Source organism: Neophocaena asiaeorientalis, unplaced genomic scaffold (assembly GCF_003031525.2).
Source record: "Neophocaena asiaeorientalis asiaeorientalis breed wild unplaced genomic scaffold, Neophocaena_asiaeorientalis_V1.1 scaffold37, whole genome shotgun sequence".
Lineage (NCBI taxonomy): Eukaryota > Metazoa > Chordata > Mammalia > Artiodactyla > Phocoenidae > Neophocaena > Neophocaena asiaeorientalis.
In genome coordinates this window covers 66412-94182 of record NW_020174269.1, presented here as the reverse complement: position 1 = coordinate 94182, position 27771 = coordinate 66412, and the positions used below count along the sequence as shown (strand labels likewise).

Genomic DNA, 27771 nt, shown 5'->3' with positions numbered 1-27771 from the left:
CAATGTAAAAAAAATTGTAGTTCAATCTCCTACACTAGTCTGCATGAAAAAATTAAAATACGAAAATATTACCAAATAAAATCAAGCAGGGCTTCCCTGGTGGTGCAGTGGTTGAGAGTCCGCCTGCCGATGCAGGGGACGCGGGTTTGTGCCCCCTTCCGGGAGGATCCCACATGCCGTGGAGCGGCTGGGCCCGTGAGCCATGGCCGCTGAGCCTGCACGTCCGGAGCCTGTGCTCTGCAGCGGGAGAGGCCACAACAGTGAGAGGCCCACGTACCAAAAAAAAAAAAAAAAAAAAGATTAAAAAAAGAAAATCAAGCAGTGAGAGACAGACTCAAGAATAAAGAACTTCAAATCTATAAGGAAAACAAACTACTCAGTGTAAAATTGAGTAAATTTCTTTGTGTGCAGTTCCCAGAAAAGAAAATGCAAATGGAACAATATCATAAAAAGATGCTTAAATTCATTATGAACACAAAAATTAAAATCAATTATAATAAAATAATATTCATACCTATCACATTGATGAGGATAAAAACTTTAAAAAAACAGAGTGTTAGTGAGAATGTGAGGAAAGAAGATTTCTCATACATTGCTGTGGGAGTGTGAACTGTTAAAATTACATTGGAGAAAAATTTAGGATATTCAGTAAATGTGCTTATAATCTACAACCACGAAATTCTTGCCCAGGAATATATGCCAGTCTCTAGGGTATGTGTATATCAATGTCCTTATTTCACAGATAAAGGAAAGCAAACCTTAGCTTCTTCTACTATTAAATAAATTAATATATGAAAATTGTTTATGTGCCTCGTACATACTAAGCCGTCTACTAAGTATATATCATCATCATCAGGAAAAATCAGCTTTAGGTGAAATTCCCTAAATTGATCGATATCATCGATATTGACAACAAAATATTTTAGGTGCTCCATCATTTCATCCCTGGAAGGGTATTCCAACAGCTGAAGAAAAAACCTGCCAAGTTTTGACCAGAATATGAAGTTTGGAGGGCATTCTGTCCTCCCCCACCTAGAGCCGTGCTTTTTTCCAAAGTAACAGTGTGGCTTTTATTTTTAAAAATAATTTTTTTTAAAAAATTAAAATTCTATTTTCTAGAATATTTTTAGGTTACAGCAAAATTGAGACGAGGTTACAGAAATTTCCCATATATGCCCTGCCCCTACACATGCACAGCCTCCCTGGTTACTACATCTTCACCAGAGTGATCATTTGCTACAATTGATGAACCTATATTGACACACCACTATCACCCAAAGTTCATAGTTTCCATTACGGTTCACTCTTGGTGTTATTCATTCTATGGGTTTGGAGACATGTATCCACCATTATGGTATCATATAGGGCATTTTCAATGCCCTAAGAATCCTCTGTTCTCTGCCTTTCAACCCACTTCTCCCCAACTCATTTAGTGGCAACCACTGATCTTTTTACTGTCTTCATAGTTTGGCCTTTTCCAGAAGGTCACATAATTGGAATCACAGAGTATGTAGTCTTTTCAGATTGGCTTCTTTCACTTAATAATGTGCATTTAAGTTTCCTCCATGTCTTTTCATGGTTTGATGGCTCATTTCTTTTTAGCACTGAATAATATTTAATTGTCTGGATGTACCACCGTTTGTTTATACATTCACCTACTGAAGGACATCTTGTAGCTTCCCAGTTTTGGTAATTCGGAATAAGGCTACTATAAATATCTGTGTAGATTTTTGCATGGACATAAGTTTTCGGCTCCTTTGGATAAGTACCAAGGAGTTCAATTGCTGGATTATATGGTAGGAGTATGTTTAATTTTGTAAGAAACTGTCCAACTATCTTCCATTGTTGCTGTACAATTTTGCATTCCCAGTAGCAATGAATGAGAGCTTCTGTTGCTCCCCTTCCCCACCAGCATTTGGCGGTGTCCGTGTTCTGGATTTTGGCCATTTGGGTAAGGTGCGTAGTGATACCTCAGTGTTGTTTCCAGTGTGGCCATTAGAGGAGGTGAGGACAGCACTCTAATCCTTGTACGACGCTCTCCCCTCCCCCACCCAGGCGCTGCCTCCCCAGACTGTTTTTCCGTAGTTCCCTGACCGTTTCTCAGGGCTCTAAACTTCAAATTCTGCCTAAAGGGGAAGAAGTACGGAAAGTGTAGGGTAGGATCTGAAATCCACCGGAAACGTCAGGCTGAGGGAAGTTACTCCTGGAAAGGTTTCTCAGGTGCTACTCAGGGGCCAGGCAACTTTCTGCCTTGACTCTCCAGAAGACTTTAGTAAGTGATACCACAAGCGGCAGAACAAAGGAAGGAGGTGCCCAGATGATAGCCTACTCCTGGTGCGTGAGGCTCACTCTATTTTATTTTAGTCTACTTTTGGTGGCCAGACGCCAGTAGGAATCACTAGCTCCTTGAAACTAACGGCCCCAGGATTTTCGTTTGAAGCTTTCACTACTATGAACACATCTGGCAGGTGGTGGATCCTCAAAGACAGGGCCCTGGAGGTTTCCTTTAAACGCAGAGATCTGCGACAAAGGTTGCCTGGGGCAGGTGTAAGACACAGATGGCTGGAGGGAGAGGAGAAGAAACCAGCTTAAACAGGAAAAGCAATCCTGATATGTTTAGGGAAGTTGATCTGGTGTGTTAACTGGAGTTTCAGGAAAAATCTGAAAGCTACTGGTTTACAACAGGAGTCCGACAAAGAGGTGTCCGGGCTCGGGAACCTCCTAGGGGATCGAAATGGATACACGGGTATTTGTCTCCAAAACAACTTTAAAAGTCGAGAGTCTAGTCTCCAGCATGCGCGAGGCCTGCCTTCCGCAGAGCCGGGGTCCGAGCCTCTCAGCTACCTCAAAAACCCGGAGAAGGAAAATCCAGTCAGGCCCTGGAGTGCCCGGGGCGGGGGGTTGGGCTCCGGCCGCCTGCACACTGGGCATGCGCAGGGGGTGGACCGCCAGGTCGGCTTTGGGAGCCGTGACGAGTCCGGAAGCGCCTGCGGGCGCCCCTCCAAACGAAAACTAGTTTTGTTTCGCTTCCCTCGGACTGGAGCCCGTCGGAGAAAACCCCCGGCAGGGCCAACCCGACACTCGGCAGCACCGCAGCAATGTCCAGCAACAGCTTCGCTTACAGTGAGCAGTCCGGAGGAGGGGAGGCGACGGAGCTGGGTCAGGAGGCGACCTCAACCATTTCCCCCTCCGGCGCCTTCGGCCTCTTTAGCAGCGATATGAAGAAGTGAGGAGAAAGGTTTGGGGTGTGGGGACGGGACTAGGGAGCTGGTGCCCGGGAGGAGCGGGCACCGAGATGGGGCTCCCAAGAGAGGGGTGGGGTCGCGCTGAGACCGCCCCGGAGCCGAGCGGTAACGTTTCCCGCAGCTGGATCAGTTGGGACTGGTGGGAGTGGTTGGGAGTTTGGGATGAGTGTGTGGAGGGGAGTCTCTAGTAGTTTTCAAACTTCAGTGGAAAAAGAACCGTTTGGAGCCCTTTAGGTGCTATCCCCCAAAACTCTGAATTGGTCTGGGTTGGGGCACAGGCATCTGAATTTTGAACAAACGCTTCAAGCTAATTTAATGTTTGCTTGATCACACCTGGAGAAATTCGCTCACTAGCGTGGAAGGGGTGTTTGGGGAGTTGAGAAGGAACGTGAGAGTGTGGCTAATGGGAAACTGTTCTGTGACCCTCGAATGCAGGAGCTAGGAGGTGTTTTAGACGCTTTATGAAGGGACAAGCTGGTTTATACAGACGTTAATGTTCTCGGGCAACGTCCTTTGCACTACAGACAAAAAAAAAAAAACCACCCAAAACCCCTAAAACAAAAAACAAAACCAAAAAACCACCCCAATCCCAAACACAGTAATAAGCATATGAGTAGAGAATATTTAGTGTTACTCTGAGCAAGTGGTAAAATTTTACAGATTCATAGTGTGAATTTAAAAAATGAACACCAAACATTGTATACTTGGTTTCTTGAAAAGTTATTGAGAGTAAAAAAAAGAATTATTCAGAGTATTTTAAGTACCACCGAAAAGGGAAAGAACCCCCCCACCGCATTGATTTTTTTTGGGGGGGGGCGAAGGAATGGTTTTAAACTTACAGAATTCTGGTAACTTTGTATTTTATTGTAATCATTTTTACGTTTTTCTTTTTTTTAATCTCAGTGCTAACTAAACACTATGGTCACATAATAGGCGGACACTAGATTTATGCTAAATTAAGGTAAAGTAGCTGTGCTGGTGGCTTTGCGGTGTCAGAAAGATAAATTAAAATTTAATTTAAATTAAATTTCAAATTTATTTTAAAAGACATTCTGGAAAGTGCTAGTCGTTGAAATTGGGATTACATTTTCACTGTATTAAGCTAACTGAAATCCCGTATGGAGTGTGTGAAATAAGAGTTTTTGGTTTGTTTATTTGTTTGTTTCCTTATTCGCAGGTTAGAAAAGTTTAAAAGTCATATAACTAATTTTTCATTCTGTGTATTTAGATGATTGTTCCAACAAGGAGCTTGTTGCAGCTCTGCTGTTCTATCAGCAGATGTTTCAACTGTTGAATTAACGTATAAGTCTGTAGAGGTCTGTTTCGCACGTGATATGCCCTTTGGCTGAGTGTGAGTATGGCTTATGGGAGACTATTCTGTGATGCTCAGGTGTCACAGAGGCTCAAGGAGCAACCCAAAGCTACTTCTTTGATCCCACTTTGCGGATGAGAAAATTGGAGCACAAGTGGTTAATTTGCCCAAGATCACAAAGCTAGAACCACTGCGCTGCCTGAATTTGAGCTCAATCTAATCTTGGAGCCCATTCTCTTGAGCACTTGGATATGCTACTTACTACTTGATGAAGTTTATTGTGCTTTTGTTAGAGAATGCATACAACTCATTAAAAGTTTAAAACTTTGACTAGTAGTTGTAGACAGTGTATGACCTTGAGGCTTTCAGGAATTAGAAACATTTTGGCCATTGAATTGCAACCTAATGGGGTTGTACGGAAACAAGGAGACCCCTGTTCTGGAAGTGGTCACTTAATCTCTCTTGAGCTTGCATTCTCTCATTTATTAAAGGGTGATATTTCTTGCCTTTTTTAAAACCCAAATGACAAAATTTGTATAAAAAACTTAAAGCTTACCCAGTTCCTCTGCTCTAATTTATTTTTTTATCGAAGTATAATTGACATGTAATGTATTAGTTTCAGGTGTACAACGTAGGTAGGCATTCAGTAGGTATTTTTATATATTGAGAAAGGATCACCACAAGAAGGCTAGTTAACATCCGTCACCACACTTAGTTACAATTTTTTTCCTGTGATGAGGACTTTCAAGATTCACTTTTTTAGCAGCTTTCAAATAAACAATACAGTATTATTAACTGTAGTCACCATGCTGTACGTTACATCCCCCTGACTTATTTATTTTATAACTGGAACTTTGTGCCTTTGACTCTCTTCACCCATTTCACCCACCCCCTCTGCTCTCATTTTCTTTTTTTATTTTAAATTAATTAATTTATTTTTTAATTTTTGGCTGCCTTGGGTCTTCGTTGCTGTGCGCGGGCTTTCTCTAGTTGCGGTGAGTGGAGGCTACTCTTCATTGCGGTGCGCAGGCTTCTCATTGCAGTGGCTTCTCTTGTTGCAGAGCACGGGTTCTAGGTGCGTGGGCTTCAGTAGTTGTGGCACGCGAGTTCTAGAGCGCAGGCTCAGTAGTTGTGGTGCACGTCTGCTCTCATTTTCGATGATTTATCAACACTTTGAAATTGTTTCAGGTTTGCAAAAAAGTTGCAGGAATACTACAGAGAACTACTCCTGAGGCACATTCACCAATTTAAAAAAATTGCTGCATTGCTTTATTTATTTCTCCATACACACGCAGACACACACATTCCATATTATTATCTCTTCTGATACATCTGAGAATAGGTTGTATACATCATGTCTCTTTATCTTCATACTTCAGTGTGTATTTTTTTAAGAACTGCAGTACTTTTATAACTGTAGTACTGTTATATTCAGGAAGTTTAACATTAGTACAATCTACAGTCTATAATCCCCGTGTTGTCATTTGTTCCAATAAATAATTTTAATTTTTTTTAACATTTTTTTTTCTAGTACAGAATCCAGTCCAGGATCATGTATTTCACTTAGTTATCATATCTCTTTAATCTCCTTTAATCTGGAATAGTTCCTTAGCCTTTGTCTTTCACTACCTTGACATTTTTGAAGAATACAAGCCAATTACTTTATAGCATGTTAATCAGCTTGTCTTTGCTGGTTCATGCATACATTCATGTTATATATCCCAGGCTACAGTACTACCTTCTTAGACTGTTGTGTCGGGAGGCATAGGATGCCCGTCTTCATGATGTTAATTTTCCCAGGTAAAGGGTTGTCCATTATTTATTTATTTTCCAATAATCTATCTATGGGGGGTCAGTTGGAGACCATGCAGATGTTTTGCTCTTCATCAGATTCACCATCCCCTATATTTAGCAACCATCAATGAATCTGTTCAACCAGTCTTTACCACAGTGTCTGCAAAGTGGTGATGTTCTAACTCCTTCCACTATTCTGTTCTTTGGCCGCTTATCCTAAAGCTCTATGTCCTTTTGATCCTTCACTAACCATCTCAAGGATGCCTAATCACTTCCTAGTCACAGGATTATTGATGATTTTTGTTTTCTGAATTTAATCCTATTTATCAATCTTATTTATTCCCTTCCCTTTTAAATAGAACTAAAGTTAGGGAGCTTTAAATGGTTTTATGAAAGCAGATTTTATACATCATTTATTGGTTAATCAAGCCTGTGTATTAGATGATTGGTGTCAAGATTTGCAATTTCGTTATTTAAAAATTTAAAGAATTAATTTTTTGTAATCGTTAACTTTGAGACTATTGTAAACTTTTATTGCTTTTGAGTTTTTTCCTCAATTATTTTTCTTTTATCTTAAACTCTTATCTTAACCAATTTGGCTGTGTGTGTATAATTTAAAAATTAATTTTAATATTTTTATTTCTGGATTAAACATTTAATTAGGAATTAATTTCTAGAAGGAAACAGACAATACTAATTAATTTTTTTTAACAATGGTAAAACTAGTAAATTTCCAAATCTCTTTTCTTTTGAGAACATCACAGTGTATTAGAAAGAGCATTGGACCTAGAGTGAGAAGGCCTGGATTTAAGTTGATGTTTTCCACCTGTAGTAATGTTTCCTTGTTCAAGTTGCTTGATCTCTTCAAACTTCAGTGTCCTCATTTCTAGAGAGGACTTGCCTATTTTGTGAGTTTTTCATAAGATGGTATAGTTGAAAATGATTTCTAAACTAGAATATTAACTAACACTATTTAGAAAAGTTGTTGAAAGCTTTGCTGAGGTGGTGATGTTTTAGGTCATAAAGCCTGGGAAGATTTTTGCCAGGTGGAGAACAGGGGGAGTTCTTCAGGCAAAGTATACTGAAACCAGGACAGTTGCAAAAAAAAAAAAAAAGCACATTTAGATGAAATATAGATTATAGATCAGCATTTAGAATTGTGGGTAGTAATTAAAGCATGGGAATGGATGAAATCACCCAGGGAGAATTTTTCTGGTTAGGAGACAAGGCAGTTTAGACAAATCGCTAGGGAACACCAACATTTAAGGTGTGAATGGAAGAAGAACTAGCTAAAGAGTGCTCAGAGGGGTAGGAAACCAGAGGAAGCTGAGAGGAAAGTTGGTTAGAGGAAATGGTCAACTATGTTAGGAATTGCAGAGAGAGGGCAAATAGAATGAAGGCTGAAAAGAGGCCATTGGATTTAACAATGAATAGGTAACCAAGGTAGCAGTTTTAGTCCTTGCTGATATTGGGGTGGACTTTTCATTTGTTTAGATTCACAGAGCTAATTTAGACCCAAATAAGAGCTGCATACTTTTGTGTTGTACTACATCATGTAGTAGTATGATATAATCAATACTACATCAGTGTATTTGCATTGCAAATGATAAGGCCTAGCTTACTTTTTTAACTTAAATTTTATTTATTGTCAGCTTGATATCAGCCATGAAAATTACATTACATATAACCCTTTAACCTTTAATATCAGTATTTCTCAGTGGAATCCACTAGGAATTTTACAATGGGGCTCTAGTTTGCATATAATTACAGCAAATCTAACTTACATCCACTGCTTTTTCTCCCTTTGAAGAGGGCATATAGAAATGTATCTGAATGAGAGCAACCTTCTTATAGGGATGTTTTTGAGTTAACTTTATCTTTAAAATTTATTTATTTATTTATTTTTGGCTGTGTTGGGTCTTCGTTGCTGCACACTGGCTTTCTCTAGTTGCAACGAGCGGGGGCTACTCTTCGTTGCGGTGTACAGGCTTCTCACTGTGCTGGCTTCTCTTGTTGCGGAGCACAGGCTCTAGGCACACGGGCTTCAGTAGTTGTGGCTCACGGGCTCTAGAGCGCAGGCTTAGTAGATGTGGTGCACGGGCTTAGTTGCATCGCGGCATGTGGGATCTTCCTGGACCAGGACTTGAACCTTGTGTCCCCTGCATTGGCAGGCGGATTCTTAAGCACTGTGCCACCAGGGAAGCCCCGACTTAACTTTATTAAAAGTAAAGATCAACCAGTCCTGTCGACCAAGAAAATGCAGAAGGCTGCAAATAAAATAATTTATTTGGGGTCTTAAGAATTGCAGTTCGAGACTGTACAGGGGAAGAGAGTCAGAAGCTTATAAAGATGAAAGCTACAAGGTTATTAAGTTGTCTGTCAAGAATTATGGTTGACCATGACGCAAGGAAGTATTTGTCCTTAAGGAACAGGCTGTCACGAGTTATTTTAGGGTAAGGGTCGGTTAAATATTTTGAGTTTCTGGAACATTGGGCAGATATTCTGGATACCTACATTAAGATAGTAAGTGGTCACAGTTCAGATTCCATCCGGGCTGAGTCGTCCATAAGTCATACTTCCTCAGTGGCCTCCTGGCTTCATTTTAGAGAGCTCTCAGCAGTACCGACTTCATTTTGATTTTCCTTTTACAGCCCCAGTTGTCAGTACCTTATTAATAGTAACACATTATTTTGTTTGTTTTTGCATTTCTTCCAGTTTTATTGAGATATAATTATATACAGCACTGTATAATATACAGCATATAAGTTTAAGGTGTACAGCATAATGATTTGACTTACATACATCATGAAATGATTACCACTGTAAGTTTAGTGAACATCTGTCATCTCATATAGATACAGCATTAAAGAACTAGCAGAAAAATTTTTTTTCCTTCTGATAAGAACTCTTAGGATTTGCTTAAAAATTTTCACATATAAAGTATAGCAGTGTTAGTTATGTTCATCATGTTTTATAGTACATCCCCAGTTGTAAGATAAAGTACTTACTTATAACTGGAAGTTTGTACCTTTGACTACCTTCATCCGATTCCCCCGCCCCCCAGCCTCCCTGCCTCTGGTAACCACAATTCTGATCTCTTTTTCTGTAAGTTTGTTTGTTTTTGATGAATAATTGACCTATAACACTATGTTAGTTCCTGGTACATAACATAGTGATTCAATACTTCTATACATTTCCAAATGATCGCTATAATAAGTCTAGCTGTTATCTCTTGCCATACAAAGATACTACATAATTATTGACTGTATTCTCCACACTGTACATTTCATACATGTGACTCATCTTTTTGTAACTGAAGTTTATACACCTATCCCCTCCTTCCCCTGCAACCACCTGTTCTCTGTATCTGTGATCTGTTTCTGTTATGTTTGTTCATTTGTTTTTTAGATTCTGCATATGTCTTTCTCTGTCTGACTTATATCCCTTGGCATAATATTCTCTGGTTATTACATGTTGTAGAAAATGGCGAGATTTCATTCTTTTTTATAAAGGAGTAATCTGTTGTGTGTGTGTGTGTGTGTGTGTCTGTCTGTCTGTCTGTCTGTCTGTGTACACATACTATGTTTTCTTTATCCATTCATCTGTCAGTGGACACTTAGGTTGCTTCCATATCTTGGCTATTGTAAATAATGCTGCAATGAACTTATGTTGCATATATCTTTTCAAATTAGTGTTTTGTTTTCTTTGGATAAATACCCAGGAGTGGAATTGCTAGATCATATGATAATTCCATTTTTAATATTTTGAGGAACCTCCATACACTTATGGCTGCTGCAATTTACAATCCCATCAACAATGTACAGTGGTTCCCTTTTCTCCACATCTTTGCCGTTTTTTGATTGAGTTGTTTGGTTTTTTGATACTGAATTGTATCAGCTGTTTATATATTTTGGATATTAATCCCTTGTCACATCATTTGCAAATATTTTCTCCCATCCTGTAGGTTGTCTCTTTGTTTTGTTGATGGTTTCCTTTGCTGTGCAAAAGCTTTTAAATTTAATTAGGTCCCATTATTTATTTTTGCTTTTATTTCTTTTGCCTTAGGAGACAGACCCAAAAAAATATTGTTATGATTTATGTCAAAGAGTGTTCTGCCTATGTTTTCTTCTAGAAGTTTTAGGGTTTCAGGTCTTACATCTAGGTCTTTAATCCATTTTGAGTTTATTTTTGTATATGCTGTGAGGTAATGTTATAATCTCAGCTTTTACTTGTGGCTGTCCAGTTTTCCCAGCTCCATTGTTGAAGAGGCTGTCTTTTCTACATTGTACCTTAAAGTCTTGGTTGATATCAGCCTGTGAGTAGGTGGGGCCTAGGCCCAGGGCGTCCTGGGGCTGGTGCTAGACTGCTGGTGAGTGGGCTGGGTCCTGACACAGCTGGCTGTAGGGCCTCGGTGGTCCCAGGTCTGGTGCCCACCCGCTGGTTGATGAAGCCGGGTCCAGAGCTAGTGCTGGCCCGCTGGTGGGTGGGGTGGATGGGATTGGCTGGCTGCTGTACCCAGGGCTCTTGCTGGCCCATTGATGTGTAGGGCTGGGTATTGGGCCTTCTGGTAGACAGGGCTGGGTCCCAGGGAAGCTGGGGGTTCAGGAATTTCTATGGCAGCTGGCCTGCTGATGGGTAGGACAGTGTCCCCCCCGCAGCTAGCTTGGTCTAGAGTGTCCCAGGACTGGTGCTGACTGGCTGGTGGGTGGGCTGGGTCCTGGCACTAACAAGCTAGAGGGAGAATTCCAAAATGACGCTTGCCAGCACCAGTATCCTTGGGAAATGAGCTCCCCAAAATGGCTGCCACCAGCATCTATGTCTCCAGGATACATCCCAGTTGCCTCTTGCCTCTCTGGGAAGCTTTCCAAGATTAGCAAGTTGGTCTGACCCAGGGTCCTTTCAAATTACTGCTTCTGCCCTGGGTCCTGGAGCATGTGAGATTTAGTATGTGCCCTTTGATGAGTGGAGTCTCTATTTCCCACAGTCCTCTGGCTCTCCCCAAAGTAAGCCCCACTCGTCTTCAAAGCCAAACATTCTAGGGGCTTGTCTTTCCGGTGCAGGACCCCTGGGCTGGGGAGCCTGATGTGGGGCTCAGAGCCCTTGATCCTTGGGGAGAACCTCTGCAGTTGTAATTATTCTCCTGTGTTTGGGTCCTCTATCTGAGGCTTTGGGTCTTGACTATATTGTGGCTCTGCCCTTCCTCCCTATCTTTCTGTGGTTCCTTCTGTATATCTTAAGTTGTAGGAGCTCTTCTCTGCTAGTGTTCAGGTCATTCTCATCTGTAGTTGCTCTATAAATAGTTGTGATACTGGTGTGTCTGTAGGAGGATGTGAGCTCAGGATCTTCCTCCTCCACCATATTGGCCACTCTATAACACATTATTTTAGACATACTTTAAAGAGTCATTGTGAAGAGGGAAGACATATGGGAACATATGTATATGTATAGCTGATTCACTTTGTTATAAAGCAGAAACTAACACACCATTGTAAAGCAATTATACCCCAATAAAGATGTTTAAAAAAAAAAAAAAAAGAGTCATTGTGTCTCCATATGAGGGTTTAAACTTTTTTCCCCCAATTTTTATTTATAATATTTAATTTTTTATTTATAATATTTAATTTAAATTAGGGTCTATACCATATTTAAAAATTTTTTCATATAACACTTTTATAGTTCCAGTTGTTCAAAGCTTGCTCTACTTTCTTTTTACTTTTCCTAGTAATTTCATTGATACCTTTATCTCATTAAGTCATTCTGTATTTTCATTTTGTAGTGACTCATTGAATATTTGTTGAATATTGTATAGAGGACTCTTTCTTTCACATACTCACCTAATATTACATGGTATAATTTATGTGAAGGTGCTTAGCAAAGTGTTTGGCTTATAATTTTGCATAATAAATGTTTTAGGTCTTTCACTCAATTGAATGATTCAGATTCTACTAATATTTACTGTTTCTTTAGCCAGCGTAGTTAAAAAATAAAGCATGGGGCTTCCCTGGTTAAAAAAAAAAAAAAAAAAAAAAAAAAAAAAAAAAAAATAAAGCATGACTGGATTCCGTGGACCTTATACAGAAGGAAAATTTAGCCTGGTATTCCTATTAATGTATTATTGCATTACCCTGAGGTTAATTGTATATAGTTCCAAAACAGCCATTTTCTTTATGTCATTGCTTGAATTTTTGTTGTGGTTAGGGTTATTGACTTAGAATTGTCACTTAAGTGTTGAATGAATTTTACAATCAGGATTTTTGAAATCTATACCATTCTGGAAAGGCATCTTTATTTATACCGTCTTTAACTTTATTTATATCATCTTAAAGGCATCATTAACTATACCATAAGTATAGTTAATTCCTCTGTGTTTTCAGTAGAAATATAAATAATTATAAGATCTTTATCTTGCCTTTAAGAATTTAGTTGGTGAGATAAGGCTAATGTGAACTAATACAAGTAATACAAGTATAAAATTAGTGTTAAATTGTGTAATAATTCTCAACTTTTCATACCTACCAAAAGGTATTTATTATAAGCCTTTATTTTTGTAAACAATGATTTACTGAAGAAAATGGAAGTGCTGTAATTTCAAAATGTCAAACACATTTTAGTTTGAGATGCTGAAAATGTTGGAGTCCTGAGTTGTTAGCATATTATGAAGAGGCACAGGCTCATTGTGAATTCCTTTCTCGTGCTCAGGAGTCCAGTGTGAAAATACACTCCATTAATGATTTCTATAGCATACCTTTGTCCTTGTCATCATCTTCAATTTCTGAAGATTAAATTCCCTTGATTCTAATAACTCCAGTTTTGGTAAGTGCTCTATCTTGTTAATTCTGCTTAGCTTTGGGAATTTATGGTCACTAGATCTAGTAATGGAGATGTAAACAATGTATTTGCCATGCTGTATATGGAAATTGGACCCTTTTTTTTTTAATTTACAAAAGACATACAAAATATAATCAATTTCAGTGTTTTATTTTATTTTATTTTGGCTGCACCGCGTGGTTTGCGGGACCTTAGTTCCCCAATCATGGGTTGAACCTGGACCACAGCAGTGAAAGTGCTAAGTCCTAACCACTGGACTGCCAGGAAACTCCCAATTTCAATGTTTTATTGATCTTTCACTAAGTAAATGTCATTTGTTCCAAGATGGCTGTTAACAAAAGAAGGAACTAGTTGTTTTTGTCTTCACATAAGAAAGACTGTTAGTTCTACAAAGGGCTGACTACACAGGTTAAGGATTGTCACTTTAGTGGTGCAGTAGGGTTCCTGTAATTTAATTCTTGAAACATACTTAAAATCAAGTAAGATTTTACCACATTGAACAAAAAATTGATGAAATACTGCAGAGTCCTACTTTCCAACAGATTATAAGTGTTCCATTTTATTTGCTTAGCTTGCATTTCTTCTTGGAGGAGAGTCACTTCTTTTTAAAAAAAAAGTTATTTATTTTATTTATTTATTTTTGGCTGCGTTGGGTCTTCGTTGCTGCATGCGGGCTTTCTCTAGTTGAGGTGAGCGGAGGTTACTCTTTGTTGCGGTGCACAGGCTTCTTATTGCAGCGGCTTCTCTTGTTGCGGAGCAGGGGCTCTAGGTGCTTGGGCTTCAGTAGTTGCAGCATGCGGGCTCATCAGTTGTGGCTCGCACGCTCTAGAGCGCAGGCTCAGTAGTAGTGGCTCGCAGGCTCCGTGGCATGTGGAATCTTCCTGGACCAGGGTTCGAACCTATGTCCCCTGCATTGGCAGGCGGATTCTTAAAGACTGCGCCACCAGAGAAGTCCAGGAGAGTCACTTCTGACTTTTACAATTTATCTTAAACACTCAACCAAGAAAATATTCATCCCTTGATATAGGATATGTTATTTTAAGATCACTGGTTTTGTGAAATCCAAGGAGAAAATATGGAATACTTAAATTCAGGCCTTACCATTAAATCCCAAGATGTGAGATATTACTTCTAAAAATATTTAGAATTTAGGGTAACATTACTAGAACTGAATGAGTAAAACCAAAAAAATCAGCGAGATGGTCAGTTGAAATGTTCTTTTTTACTGCAGAAAAGTTACAAATGCTCATGGAATGACAAATGTATTATAGAGAAATAATTTGACAGTATTGCAATTGTGTATATAAATGAACTACTGCCAAAAACTAATTGCCTGCAGTCCAAATTCAAAATTTAAAGTGAAGAGCCCAGAGTAGAATATTCAAGAAGGAAATGATTTTCCTATATTTCACATTATTATGAATAACATTCTTTGGTTTGTGTACTTAAGGAAGACTTATTTAGCATGTCAGCTGGAAAGAGTTCATAGATCTACAAAAGTGAACAATTTATAGTCAATGTCTGCTTATTGATGGGCTGATTATTTGTACTGCTGATAGGAATTGACCTAATTAGAAGGCCAGTGTCTTATTTATTTTTTGCAGTACGCGGGCCTCTCACTGTTGTGGCCACTCCCGTTGCGGGGCACAGGCTCCGGATATGCAGGCTTAGCGGCCATGGCTCGTGGGCCCAGCCGCTTCGCGGCATGTGGGATCTTCCTGGACCGGGGCACGAACCCATGTCCCCTGCATCGGCAGGTGGACTCTCAACCACTGCACCACCAGGGAAGCCTGAAGGCCAGTGTCTTTAATCCTGCAGCTGAGTGAGTTAACATGGCAGCTGGATAAGCGAGAGACTTATGAATAAGGCTGGTCCCAATATCATGGGTTGACAGAGCTACACATCACCCAGCTTTACCCTAGAAATGGGTTAAAGTTTCTTAAAGCCTCGGTTAAGGATGTGGTCATGAAGAATGAGGGGGGGAATTTAGTACTATGGAGGCAGAGAGGTAAGGTGTAGAGTGGAAGGTCCAGTGCCAGATTGTGTAGGGCCTTGTAAGGGCTTTGGATTTTACTATGAGTGTAAAGAGAAGCCATTGGAAGGTTTTGAGCAGAATGGGCATTTAGAAGTCAGTCAGTAACTATTAAGTGCTTATGGTGTGCCAGATATATTTATGTTTTCAAAAAGTTTATGGTCTGTAGGATACTTGGGACCTGTTTATTCATTTATAATTTTATTTCTATAACTAAAAAAATATAGAAGTAACTTACTAATTTAACAAGTACAAGTGCCTTCTTATACTAGGTACTATTCTTGATGCTGGGGATTAATCAATCAGTAGACAAAATGCCTGCTTTCATGGAGCATATATTCCAACTGGAAGAAGATAGGTAATAAACAAGTAAATAGATGGTTGGTCATTTGATGACAAGGAGTGCTGTAGAGAAAAGTAAGGCAGGTAAAGAGGATAGAGAGTTAAGGTGGAGGTTGGGTTGAGTTTGAAATAGCAGGGTCAGGAAAAGATCCTTGACAGTACTACCTGGAGTGCCCGAGGGAGTGACATGCAGATGTCTGGGGAGAAGTATTTAGTCAAGAGGAATTACATGTGCTCAGGCCCTGAGGCAGGAGAGTTTCTGACCTGTGAGCATCAACAAAGAGGTCAGTGTGTCTGGATAGAGTGAATGAAGGAAAGAGGGGGGACTTAGCAGATGAGGAGGTCAGAGAGGTAAGGGCCAGATTGTGTAGGGCTTTGTAAATCATTTTAAGGACTTGGATTTTACTCTGTGTGAGAAGGGAAGCCATTGGAGGGTTTTGAACAGAGGAGTGAGATGATCCACCTTACGTTTTTAATGTATCACTTTGTCTCCTGAACTAGGAATAGACTGCAGATTTGAGGCAGGGAGACCAGCAAGGAGACCACCACAGTAACCCAGGCAAGAGAAGGGGATGACTAAATCAGACTGGTGGTAGTGGAGAGCAGTGGTTGGATTCTGGATATATTTTGAAAGTAGAGCCAATGAGATTTGCTGATGGTTTAAATGTGGTGTGTGAGGGAAAAAGATACCAAAGATGACACAAGGTTTTTTTGCCTAAACAGCTGGAAGTTTGGAATTGTTATCAAAATGAAGAAGATTGTGTAAAGAGGAATTTTTTAAAGGGGGAAGAGGTTCAAGAGCTTGAGCATGTTAAGTTTGAGATACCTATTAGGCATCCAAGAGGAGATATTAAATAGGCAGTTGGATATATGAGTTTGGAGCTTAGGGAGGAGTTAGGCTAGAGATATAAGTTTGGGAGCCATAGGGTTATAGAGGGTATTAAGTACCCTGATTGGGTGAGACATCAAGGGAGTGAATGTAGAAAGCGAAGAGGTCAGAGTACTAATCTCTGGGGCATTCCTGGAGCGTTTCTGTCAGATAGGGTCAAGTAAGGTGATTACAGTACTGACAAGTGGCTTTGGAATTTGTCACTTTGGAGGTCTTTGGTGACACTGACAAGCAGGTTAGGTGCAGTGGTGGGGCTGAAAGCCTGACTGGAGTGGGTTCAAGAGAGAAAGGAGAGGGACTTCCCTGGTGGTGCAGTAGATAGGAATCTGCCTGCCAATGCAGGGGACGAGGGTTCGATCCCTAAACCAGGAAGATCCTACATGCCGCAGAGCAACTAAGGCCGTGCGCCACAATTACTGAGCCTGCGCTCTAGAGCCCGGGTGCCACAACTACTGAAACCTGTGCGCCTAGAGCCCGTGCTCCGCAACAAGAGAAGCCACCGCAAGGAGAAGCCCACGCATCGCAACTAGAGAAAGCCCAGGCACAGGAATGAAGACCCAGTGCAGCCAAAAATAAATAAAATTAAATCTTAAAAAAAAGAGAAAGGAGAGTTGATAGTATGTATTACTATATAGGGGAGCAAAGAAGTGGAATGGTATCTGGAAGGGAATGTTAGGTTATGAAGAGGAAGGAATAAGTTGATGATGCAACAGGGAAAAGATAATCACTGGACTGATTTCCCTCTTTCCTTATAGAAAATTTAGCAAATACAGATTAGTTAAATAACCCTAATTTTAATACCCATAGAAAATCAGTTAAAAAGATACAGGTCTTCCAGTCTTTTTTGCCTATATACTGTGTATTTTTAAAGCAAAGCTATATACTTTTTTAGTGTAATATTGTAATTTGCTTTTTTCACTTACTAATATGTGGAGTCTGTTCATTTCTTAGAGTGATAGTCCTTTTAGGGGCAAATTGTAATTAAGCCACTATCTTGGAAGAACCACCAAACTATTAGAAAATAGTGTCTTGTTTTAAATAGTGTCTTGTATAGAGTGGGACTTTATTAATTACTAACTACAAGAACAAAGGGAATAACCTAACAAAAGAGTCAATACTAACGATGTTACATGTTAGCACTGACCAGGGCTTTCCACACATACCTGTGTACACATGAGGCAGAGGGAATAGCGTATACCTTGGTTTAGCGCTGTGTTGTTCAATACCGTAGATACCAGCCAAAGGTAACTATTTAAATTTAAACTGATTGAAATAATTTTAGTTTCTGAGTCACACTAGCCACATTTTTATGTGCTGCTCAGTGTAGCTAGCAGTTAACATATTGGATAATGTGGATAAAGAATATTTCTTTCTGTCATCATAGAGCATTCTATTGGACACTGCTGGTTTAGCGGCAAGGATTTAGGGCTTATTTAAAGAATAGGAAAAGTTCAGTATGGCTGGAGCACAGAGTTGGAGGGAAATTGGGACACGTGAAAGATGGTTGATAGTCAGGGTCCATATTATGAAGGGTCTTGTATACCATGCTCATAAATTTGAACTTATCATAAAGGTTTGCACAGTAAGAAGCTACCAAAGGGTTTTAAGTAGAGGTACAATGTGGTGAAATTTATATTTTAGAAAGATCACTCTGGCTGCACCTAAGTGTTTGGAATGGTCAGCTATGTGAATGGTGGAAGTATTCTGTGATATTGGAAACCCAGAAGATAGAGCAAGTTTGGAGTGAGGAAAGAAAATGTTGAGTTCTGTTTTGGACCTGTTGAGTTTGATAGTTGGATGTCCATTAAGCCATTAGATACATGGGTGTGGTACTCAGGAGATACCTAGGTTGGAGATATAGATTTGGGAGTCATCAATTGATAGATGATTTTGGAAGCCATTGAGGGGAAGTTGTGTGATATGTGAGGAGAAGGCCAAGGAGGAATCTTTGTACTAAGTTAACATTGAAGGGAGTGGGAGAATTGAACCTCACTTAAAAGACCAAGAAGAGAGAATGAAGTTTGGGGAAATGCTTGAAGTTCATTATACAAACAGAGCTTTTGCATTGTGCTTAAGATTTAGGGAAAGGATCAGACCCACTTCCTACTTTTGTAGGAGGAAGATGGCAGATAAAGTTGTTTATTTTGGTTTGCTGAGGCAGTATGGCATAATGCTTAAGCACACCCACTCTGGAGCTACTCTGCCTGGGTATGAAAACTTGTTACAGAGTTAATAAGTGGCACTTGGGCAGGTTACTTTATCACTCTGCGCTTGGTTTCCTTATCAGAAAAATGGAGATGAGGATGATAATAGCACTTGCACTCACTGAAATATTGTGAGGATTAAAAGATTTAACATATGTAAACAGTTAACAGTGCCTGATACATAATAAGTACAATTATTATTAATACTATTTTGGCACCATTAAGATCATTTGAGCTTTTTAAAAGTTTTGTTTTTAATGTCCTTTCTCAACTTAAAAGTTTAGAATCATTGTTAATTTTCACATTAACCATTGCTTTATGTTTTTAATTTTCAAATTATTGTTAAATTTGACATTATTGTTTTTCTGAATTATATTTCACAAGTACCTGAAAATACAAAATCATATAGTATCTTTAATGTGTACTACATAAAAATAAATGAAGTTAATAAGCACTAGGCCACTTCTTCTGTGTGGTTATCAAGGATTTGGGAATAATGATTATAGATAGTATAAATGAAAAAATATATATTTGTTTTAAACTTTTTGCTTAACCATCAGTCTTGCTGATAGGTATCCTGTTGCTTTAAAGTTGTCTATTCTTAGAGAAGGAGTACAGTTTTCCTAAAAGAAGAGGGACTTACATATGTTTTGCTTTAACAGAAATTGAAGGAAGAGAGGGTTTCAGGAAGGAGTTAAGTGGTCAGCAGTGCCAGCTGCTGGTGAGTAGCCCAGTAAACTAAAGTCAGAGGTAGTGTTTCTTGGATTTACTGATAAGGTTGGTGATCGTGGTGGTAACAACAGTGTTAGGGAAAATCAGATTGCAGAGGATTGACAGGTGGGAGAGAAGTGAGTAAAGGAGGAGTACTTTTCCAAAGAACTTTGGCTTTCAGGGGGAGAAGATAAGGGCTGTTATGTATTTGAGAATGTATATTTAAGAATGTGAGGGAGCAATATACATAGTTGTCTGTGACTAAGGAATTGCACTTTTCATTAGATTTAATCAAATTCTGTCAAAAATTTCTTTTTGAGATATGTTTGTGATTACTGAAAAGGTCGCTGTAATATTGGCCCAGAATAATGTGAGCAGTCAGATAACAAAAGGAATACAAATGGCTACTGGAAACATCCTTTCTACTTTATTTTATGAGGAGGGTAGTTTTTGTTATATTTTTATTTGACAGACAAAAAACTGGGCCACCCTAGGTCATTACCCAGAATTTTTGTTGAAATTTTACCTAGGTCTTTATATCCAGAAGTCTGGAACACTGTTCTGAATATTTGAGCTCATAGCCTTCAGGGGCAGTGAGAAATTTACAAACACTTCTTATGTACTTTAATAAAATAAAAACAGATGCCTTATATTTAACATTACATGTTGTAGAAATGCTAGGGTTAATTAAAAGTAAATTAAATAAAGTTAAAAATTCATAGTTCTTGTAGTTTCTGCCTATCTGTCAATATCAACAAGTATAAAACAACAGATTGGTTTTCCCAAGGTGATTGGATGCTTGAACATTTCTTTAAAGAGAAAATGTGGTTAAATTCCTGGAAGGAGATAGTTTTTCTTTGCGTTCACACACACACACACACACAGCCATCTTTCCTGGAACCTTGTACAATACTTAACAAACAAAAACAAAAAACAAAAAACAAAACAAAACAAAACAAAAAAAATACTTAACAAACGATTTTGGATAATAGTGACCACACTGATTTTTTTCCCCCTTCTTTAGCATTCTTAGTATTGTAAAACTTTTCATTAATGTGGTAAAAATTATAAAAATATTCAGTATAATCTGGTCAATATCATATGTTTTATATTTCAAAAATTTAAAACCATATGTGGAAATAAATTAATCTTTCGAAAATGACAGTAGTTGTTCAACGAATGGCAAAATTTAAATAATCATGTAAACTTCAGTGATTTGCATTATTAGATTTTTTTTTCCTGTCAAGTAGGACATTGTAGGACCTTTTCTCTGTTTCTAGGCCTACATTACCTTCATCAGGAAACTTGACAGGGTCATGTGACTTTTTAATTGTGATAAACAAAATATGTAACATAAAAATTTACCATCTTAACCATTTTTAAGTGTACTGTTCATTAGTGTTAACTATATTCACATTGTTGTCCAACAGATCCCCAGAACTTTTTCATCTTGTAACAGTGCCAAGTGACTTCTTAAAAATGGAATTTTTTACTGAGATTTTGAAGTGCTTCAGGGACAAAGCTGATTTAAGGTAGAGATTGCATATTGGTTTCCTCAATTCCCTATACAAAAGGATGATCCAAACTCATCAGATGGAAAACTTGCCTTCTGTGGCCTTGGAAAGTTTTTTTCTTTTTTAAGGATTTAGAAATTAATCTGGCTTTGAGTTGGCATATCGTATTAACATAGAAGTAGAAAACTTATATTATTCTACTATAATTTATGAATTTCTTGGAGGAAAATCTAATACTAATACTCAAACTTGATGCACACACTGATTCTTTGGCATGTCTGTATTTATGCCCATCTGTTACTGTGGCACCATGCCCATTATTACAGTGGCATGCCAGTAACAGTGAGGCATGTGAGCCAACAAAGATGAATTGTTTGGATGGAATACACTATTCTGTAATACTAATTAATTTTGAACTGATGAATCTACATGAGATAATGTTAACCAAATATAGGCAAGGTAATGTCAGTGAAAATAAAATTTATTTTGACTTAAACAGAAGTGTATCCCAGATGTTTTAGACTACTACTGAGAATAGTTAGAATTAGTGTTTATTATGGTTCCAGTTATCAGTTGTCTTTTCATAAAAATTTTGAATTTAAGAGAAAAAAGAATGCAGCAGTTTTCTTGTGGTTGATTATACATTAGGGAGGAAGTGTTGTAGCGCCTTAGGCTACGGATTTTATACTAATATTATTTTACAGTTCTTGAAATGTTTTTTTTTGAAATTTTCAATTTTATTTTATTTTTCTTGCCCACTTTCTGGAGAGTTTTTATCATAAATGGGTGTTGAATTTTGTCAAAAGCTTTTTCTGCCTCTATTGAGATGATCATATGGTTTTTATTCTTCAGTTTGTTAATATGGTGTATCACACTGATTGATTTGCGTATATTGAAGAATCCTTGCATACTTGGGATAAATCCCATTTGATCATGGTGTATTATCCTTTTAATGTGTTGTTGGATTCTGATTGCTAGTATTTTGTTGAGGACTTTTGCATCTATATTCATCAGTGATATTGGTCTGTAATTTTCTTTTTTCGTAGTGTCTTTGTCTGGTTTGGGTATCAGGGTGATGGTGGCCTCATAGAATGAGTTTGGGAGTATTCCTTCCTCTGCAATTTTTGTAAGAGTTTGAGAGGGATGGGTGTTAGCTCTTCTCTAAGTATTTGATAGAATTCACCTGTGAAGCCATCTGGTCCTGGACTTTTGTTTTTTGGAAGTTGAAATATTTTCTTAATATACTCAACTTTAGAAGTTCCTAGCAATGTTATAAATGGGAAGAATGTTGGTTTAAAAACAAGACTCAAGTTTAATTCCTTGTTCTGCTGTTCCCTAATTCTGTGGTGGTATACTTAAATGTTGTGCTTAGAGAGCAATACCACTATCAGGTGGCTAAATAAGTTAATTATATGTCATAAATGTAAGGCATGTTAGTGGCTAGTTAGTAATAGAGAAAGTGTTTAAATCCCCCATTCCTATACCCCCATGATAACCACAATGAAAAAGTTCTTGTGTATCCTTCTAGAAAAAATTTTTTAAACTAAATGATAATATATATCCTATTCTCTATGTATTTTGCTTTTCCTTTAACATATCTTGGAGGCCTGTCCATATCAGCATATGAAACTATTTCAGTCTTTTTAACTACTGTGTAATATTTCCCAGTATTACTTTTTAGTTAGTTCTCTTTTTGAAGAGTATTTGATTGATTGATTTCACTTTTTATTGAGTATAAGAAATACTGCAACATAAATTTTTATGTATTTGTATGAATTTATTTGTAGGAAAGATTCCTACAGATAGAGTTGTTGGTCAAAGTTTATTGCATTTTTAATTAGGATAGATCTTATTAAATTACCTTAGAGATAGGTAAGGTAATTTAGTGGAGGTTTTCTCCCTCCACTAGCAGTAAAGTCTGTTTTCCTTACACCTTTGCCAATATTGGGTACCATCAAATTTCATAATATTTGCCAGTCTTATAGGTGCAAGATGTTATTACACTGAGTATTTATAATTGTCAGTGCATTAAGTCTTCCCCCTCATATTTATTGGTTTATTCTTTCAGTGAAATACTTTCAAATGTCCTTTGGCCATTTCCCTATTGGATCAGCTCTTATTGATTAGTTAAGGACCCTGTGTATTTTAAGGAAATTAGCCCTCCTATAAGATGAATCCCAAATTCATTTTACCTGTTTTTTGACTTAGTTTATAGCAGTTAATTTTAGTGCAAATTTAAAAAATTTCCTGTGTTTATATTTATCTTTTTTTTTTTTTTTGCGGTACGCGGGCCTCTCACTGCTGTGGCCTCTCCCGTTGTGGAGCACAGGCTCCGGACGCGCAGGCTTAGCGGCCATGGCGCACGGGCCTTGCCACTCCGCGGCATGTGGGATCTTCCCGGACCGGGGCATGAACCTGTGTACCCTGCATCGGCAGGCGGACTCTCAAGCACTGCACCACCAGGGAAGCCCTATATTTATCAATTTTTAATGGCTTTTGAGACTCCCCCAATCTTTTAATCTTTTACCGAAAGTGGCATCTTTGGTTTATGGTGCTCTTAAACAGTGAAAAAGAACATTTGCCTGTTCAAAGCAGTATTTTGTCTCAGCATCTATAAATCAAGTGGCTCTGTGACATTTCCTTTAAAACTTTAAGGATGAGTAGTCACATTCTAGAAGGTATTCCTTATATCCTGAGCAAAAGTAGTATGTACTTCCTGTTGGCTGCCAACAGGATAAGTAGCTGAGGGTTTTGGTAAAGGGTTTCACAAATATGGAGATTTCCTGTGATATATGTGTAGCATTATGGTTTTTTTTTTTTTTTTTTTTTTTTGCGGTACGCGGGCCTCTCACTGTTGTGGCCTCTCCCGTTGCGGAGCACAGGCTCCGGACGCGCAGGCTCAGCGGCCATGGCTCACGGGCCCAGCCGCTCCGCGGCATGTGGGATCTTCCCGGACCGGGGCACGAACCCGTGTCCCCTGCATCGGCAGGCGGACTCCCAACCACTGCGCCACCAGGGAAGCCCAGCATTATGGTTTTTAAAACATGCACAGATGGTATGCATACATGGAAGATGTATGCCTAGTTTTTAATCTTTATTGGGGCCCATAACCAATGAGAATCCAGTGAAACTTTAAGAGTTTTTCTGTATCCCTCTAAGGAACACGATTAGCGTATAGCCTATGTTCATTTATTCTGTCAACTAATATTTATTGTGTGTTTAGTGTACTTGAGAAAACATCCATAGTCTACATTTATAGACACTTTGTACACCTTCTTTTGGGTCTTTATATATCCATGTTTATTCCTGCCATAGTATCTTTGCAAAATTCCTGTGATTGTCTCCTTGTCATTTGAGATCTCAGCTTAATTGATCACTGTTACCCATAGAGGCGTTTTGTGATTGCCCAGAATTACTTTATTGTGTTACCCTATTTTAATTATTTGGATAGTACTTATTTTGTCTTTCTATCTTTATGTTTTCCTTCCCTTTCCCTCTCTCTTTCCTCCTTCCCTCCCTCTTCCTTCCTTCTTCACTCATTTCTGTCATTTCCTGTCGCCTCTGCCCCACCCCACTGCATTCTCACTTAGAATGTAAGTCCCAGTACTTAGAACAGTTCATGGAACCTAGTAGATACTGAATAAATGAATGTGCTAGGCCCAGTGATAAGTGCTTTACAGTCATCTCATTAAGTCTTCATAACAGCCTATTTGAAAGATACCAACATTTAGTTTTGCTGATTTTTCTCTATTGTAGTTTGCTTTCTATTGCATTGAATTCTCCTCTTATCCTTTATTCATTTACTTGTTCTTTGAGTTTAATTTGCTATTCTTTTTCTAGTTTCCTGAAATGGAAGCTTTGGGCCTCTCACTATCGCGGCCTCTTGTCGCAGAGCACAGGCTCCAGACGCGCAGGCTCAGTAGTTGTGGTTCACGGGCCCAGTTGCTCCGTGGCATGTGGGATCCTCCCAGACCAGGGCTCGAACCCGTGTCCCCTGCATTAGCAGGCAGATTCTCAACCACTGCGCCACCAGGGAAGCCCGATTTTCAATCTTTCTTCTTTTATATTGCATTTAGAAATATAAATTTACTTTAAGTACTGCTTTTGCCATATCTCATGAGTTGTAAAATGTTGCAGTTTTATTAGTCAGTTCAAAATATTTTCTAATTTCCCTGATGATTTCTTCTTTGGCCCATAGGTCAGTTGAAGTGTGTTGCTTATCTTTCCAGACATCTGAGCATTTTCTAGTTAGTTTTCTGTTAGTGATTTTTAGTTAGATTCCACATACCTTATATGATTTTAGACCTTTGAAATTTAAGATCTTATCCAGCATATAGTCTATTGTGGTAAATGTTCTGTGTGTACTCGAAAAGAATGTTTATTCTGCAGTTGTTGGATATAGTTCTGTGTATGTCAGGTTAAGTTGGTTATTTGTGTTCAGATTTTCTGCATCGTTATTGAATTTTTTACCTGCTTGTTCTGTCTAAGTGAGGTGTGTTAAAATTGCAAATCATGATTGTGGTTACATGTTTTTCTTCTATTAGTTCTATCAGGTTTTGCTTTATAGATGGAAGCTATAAATTTAGAATACATACAAATTGCATATAAATTTCAAATTATTTTATCTTCCTTTTGAAATCATATCCTTTTATGTCCAGGCAGCAGATCCTCAGCAATTATTGGTCTGAAAACCACTTTTTTTCACCTTCAGTTTTGAAGGGTATTTTCAGTGGGTATAGAGTTATATATTGGCCTTTTTTCTTTCAGCTTTTAAAAGGTATCATTTCATTGTCTTCTGGCCTCTATAAAGTCTGTTGAAAAGTTGACTTTCAGTATTATTGTTGGTCCTTTTAAAACAGGGATTAGCAAACTATGGTCTGCCCATTTGTATAAATAAAGTTTTATTGGAACACAGCCATACCCATTTATTTATGTATTGTACATAGCTGATTTTACTCTGCAATCATAAGAGACGGTATGGCCTCTTGTAATGCCTAAAATATTTACTATCTGGCCCTTTACTAAAAAGGTTTCTTGACCCTTTCCTTAAGGAAATGTGTTTTCTTCTTACATGCTTTTAAGATTTTTCTCATTGTCTTTTGATTTTCAGCAGTTTGGCTATGCTAGGCCTCGTGTAGTTTTCTTTATGTTTTTCCTGTTTTCTTAAGATTTTAAAATATGTGGGTTTACATCTTTCATCAGTTTGGAAAAACTCTTAGCTGTTAATTTTTTTTAATATAAATTTATTTATTTACTTATTTATTTTTGGCTGCATTGGGGCTTCGTTGCTGTTCACAGGCTTTCTCTAGTTGCGGCGAGTGGGGGCTACTCTTCATTGTGGTGCACGGGCTTCTCATTGCGGTGGCTTCCCTTGTTGAGGAGCACAGGCTCTAGGTGCGCGGGCTTCAGTAGTTGTGGCACGTGGGCTCAGTAATTGTGACTTGCGGGCTCTAGAGCATACGCTCAATAGTTTTGGCACATGGGCTTAGTTCCTCCGTGGTATGTGGGATTATCCTGGACCAGGGCTCGAACCCATGTCCCCTGCATTGGCAGGCGGATTCTTAACTACTGCGCAACCAGGGGAAGCCCTTAGCCATTAACTTTTGAAATGTTGCTTTTGTCCCCTTCTTTCTCTTTCCCCTCTCTTTTTAGGATTCTAATTTAAAGTATGTTAGATATTTTGACCGTATTCAATGTGTCTCTGATGTGCTGTTTGGTGTTTTCCATTCTTTTATTTCTTGGTGCTTCAAATTGTATAATTTCTCTTGACCTGCCTTCACATTCAATAGTCCTATCTTCTGCTATTTCTAGTCTGCTGTTAACCTATCTAATGAGTTCTAATTTCATAAACTGTACTTTTCATTTCTGAATATTCATTTGATTATTTTGTATAGATTCTCCTACTTTAATGACATTCTTTATCATTTTGTCTCTTTTGTCCATCTTTTCCTGTATTTTCCTGACCATATTAATTGTAGTTATTTTAAAGTCCCTATCTGATAACTGTAGTATCTGAATTACCCATGGATCTGTTTCTATTCCTTTTGTTCTCTTTCTCTCCCTTCTCTCCTTCTCTCCTTCTTTCCTTCCTTCCTTTTTTGTCATTTGTTCATGTTTTTAGCATGTCTCTTAAGTTTTGATCAGATGCTAGACAATTAAGATAAGAACACTGACGAGTCTCTGGATGCTGTCTTCTTCCAAAGAGAGTTGTGGTTTTTTTTCTGATAGGTAGATAGAGTTCTAGCAGATCACTTTGATCCTGTTTAAGCTCAGTTTTAGGCTTTTAAAGGTCTTGTCTATTTCAGTTTTTCTTATACTCCTAGGGAATATCCTTACTTTTCAGTTGTGGCCCTTCTGTGGTCTTAACTGAAAGGCCAGGGTATTTACCAGCACCTCTCTACTTGGGAGACTTGATTTCCAACTTCTCTTCCCAGCAATGTGTGGTTCCTGAAATCTCTGCTCAGGTATTTAATCTCCCAGCTGCTGTTGTTTTCTGCTGGATTTCCCAGAATCTTGCCCTGTGAAAATGTAGTCAACTACTTGAAGGGAGTTTGTACACAGATTTTTGTGTACCTTTTCATTGATTCCCTCCTCTGTAATTTTGCCCTTCAAGTTCCATTGCCTTTGGTAGCCCCAAACTTTAACATTTGTGTCCTCAGTCTTTTAAAACTGTCATTTCTCCTTGAGTTCTATTCTCCCAGAATAGCAGTTGGGGAAATGCAGTCAGGGAAAAAAGCTGATGTGAATAAAAAGTGCACTTTGTGTGCTTCTTTTCGTTCCAGGATCTTGGCCCCTTAAGTCCTGCCTGCATGGGTTGATCTCCGGTGCCTTGAGGAAATTACTTTATTTGTTTTTTCCAGCTTTTATAGTCGTTTTCTGTGGCAGGCTTAGTATCTTACA

The 27771-nt window shown here is 38.5% G+C and overlaps 1 protein-coding gene across 1 annotated transcript in view; it reads left to right on the top strand.

The window, feature by feature from the left end:
• Positions 1-2946: 2946 nt before the first annotated feature.
• The window catches only part of LOC112406730 (AP-3 complex subunit beta-1-like), an 82994-nt gene continuing 58169 nt past the window's right edge, over positions 2947-27771 (top strand). Inside the window, exon 1 of the mRNA XM_024755672.1 lies at positions 2947-3226. Coding sequence (XP_024611440.1) covers positions 3099-3226 — 128 coding nt within the window. The 5' untranslated portion in view covers positions 2947-3098. The remainder of the gene's footprint in view (positions 3227-27771) is intronic.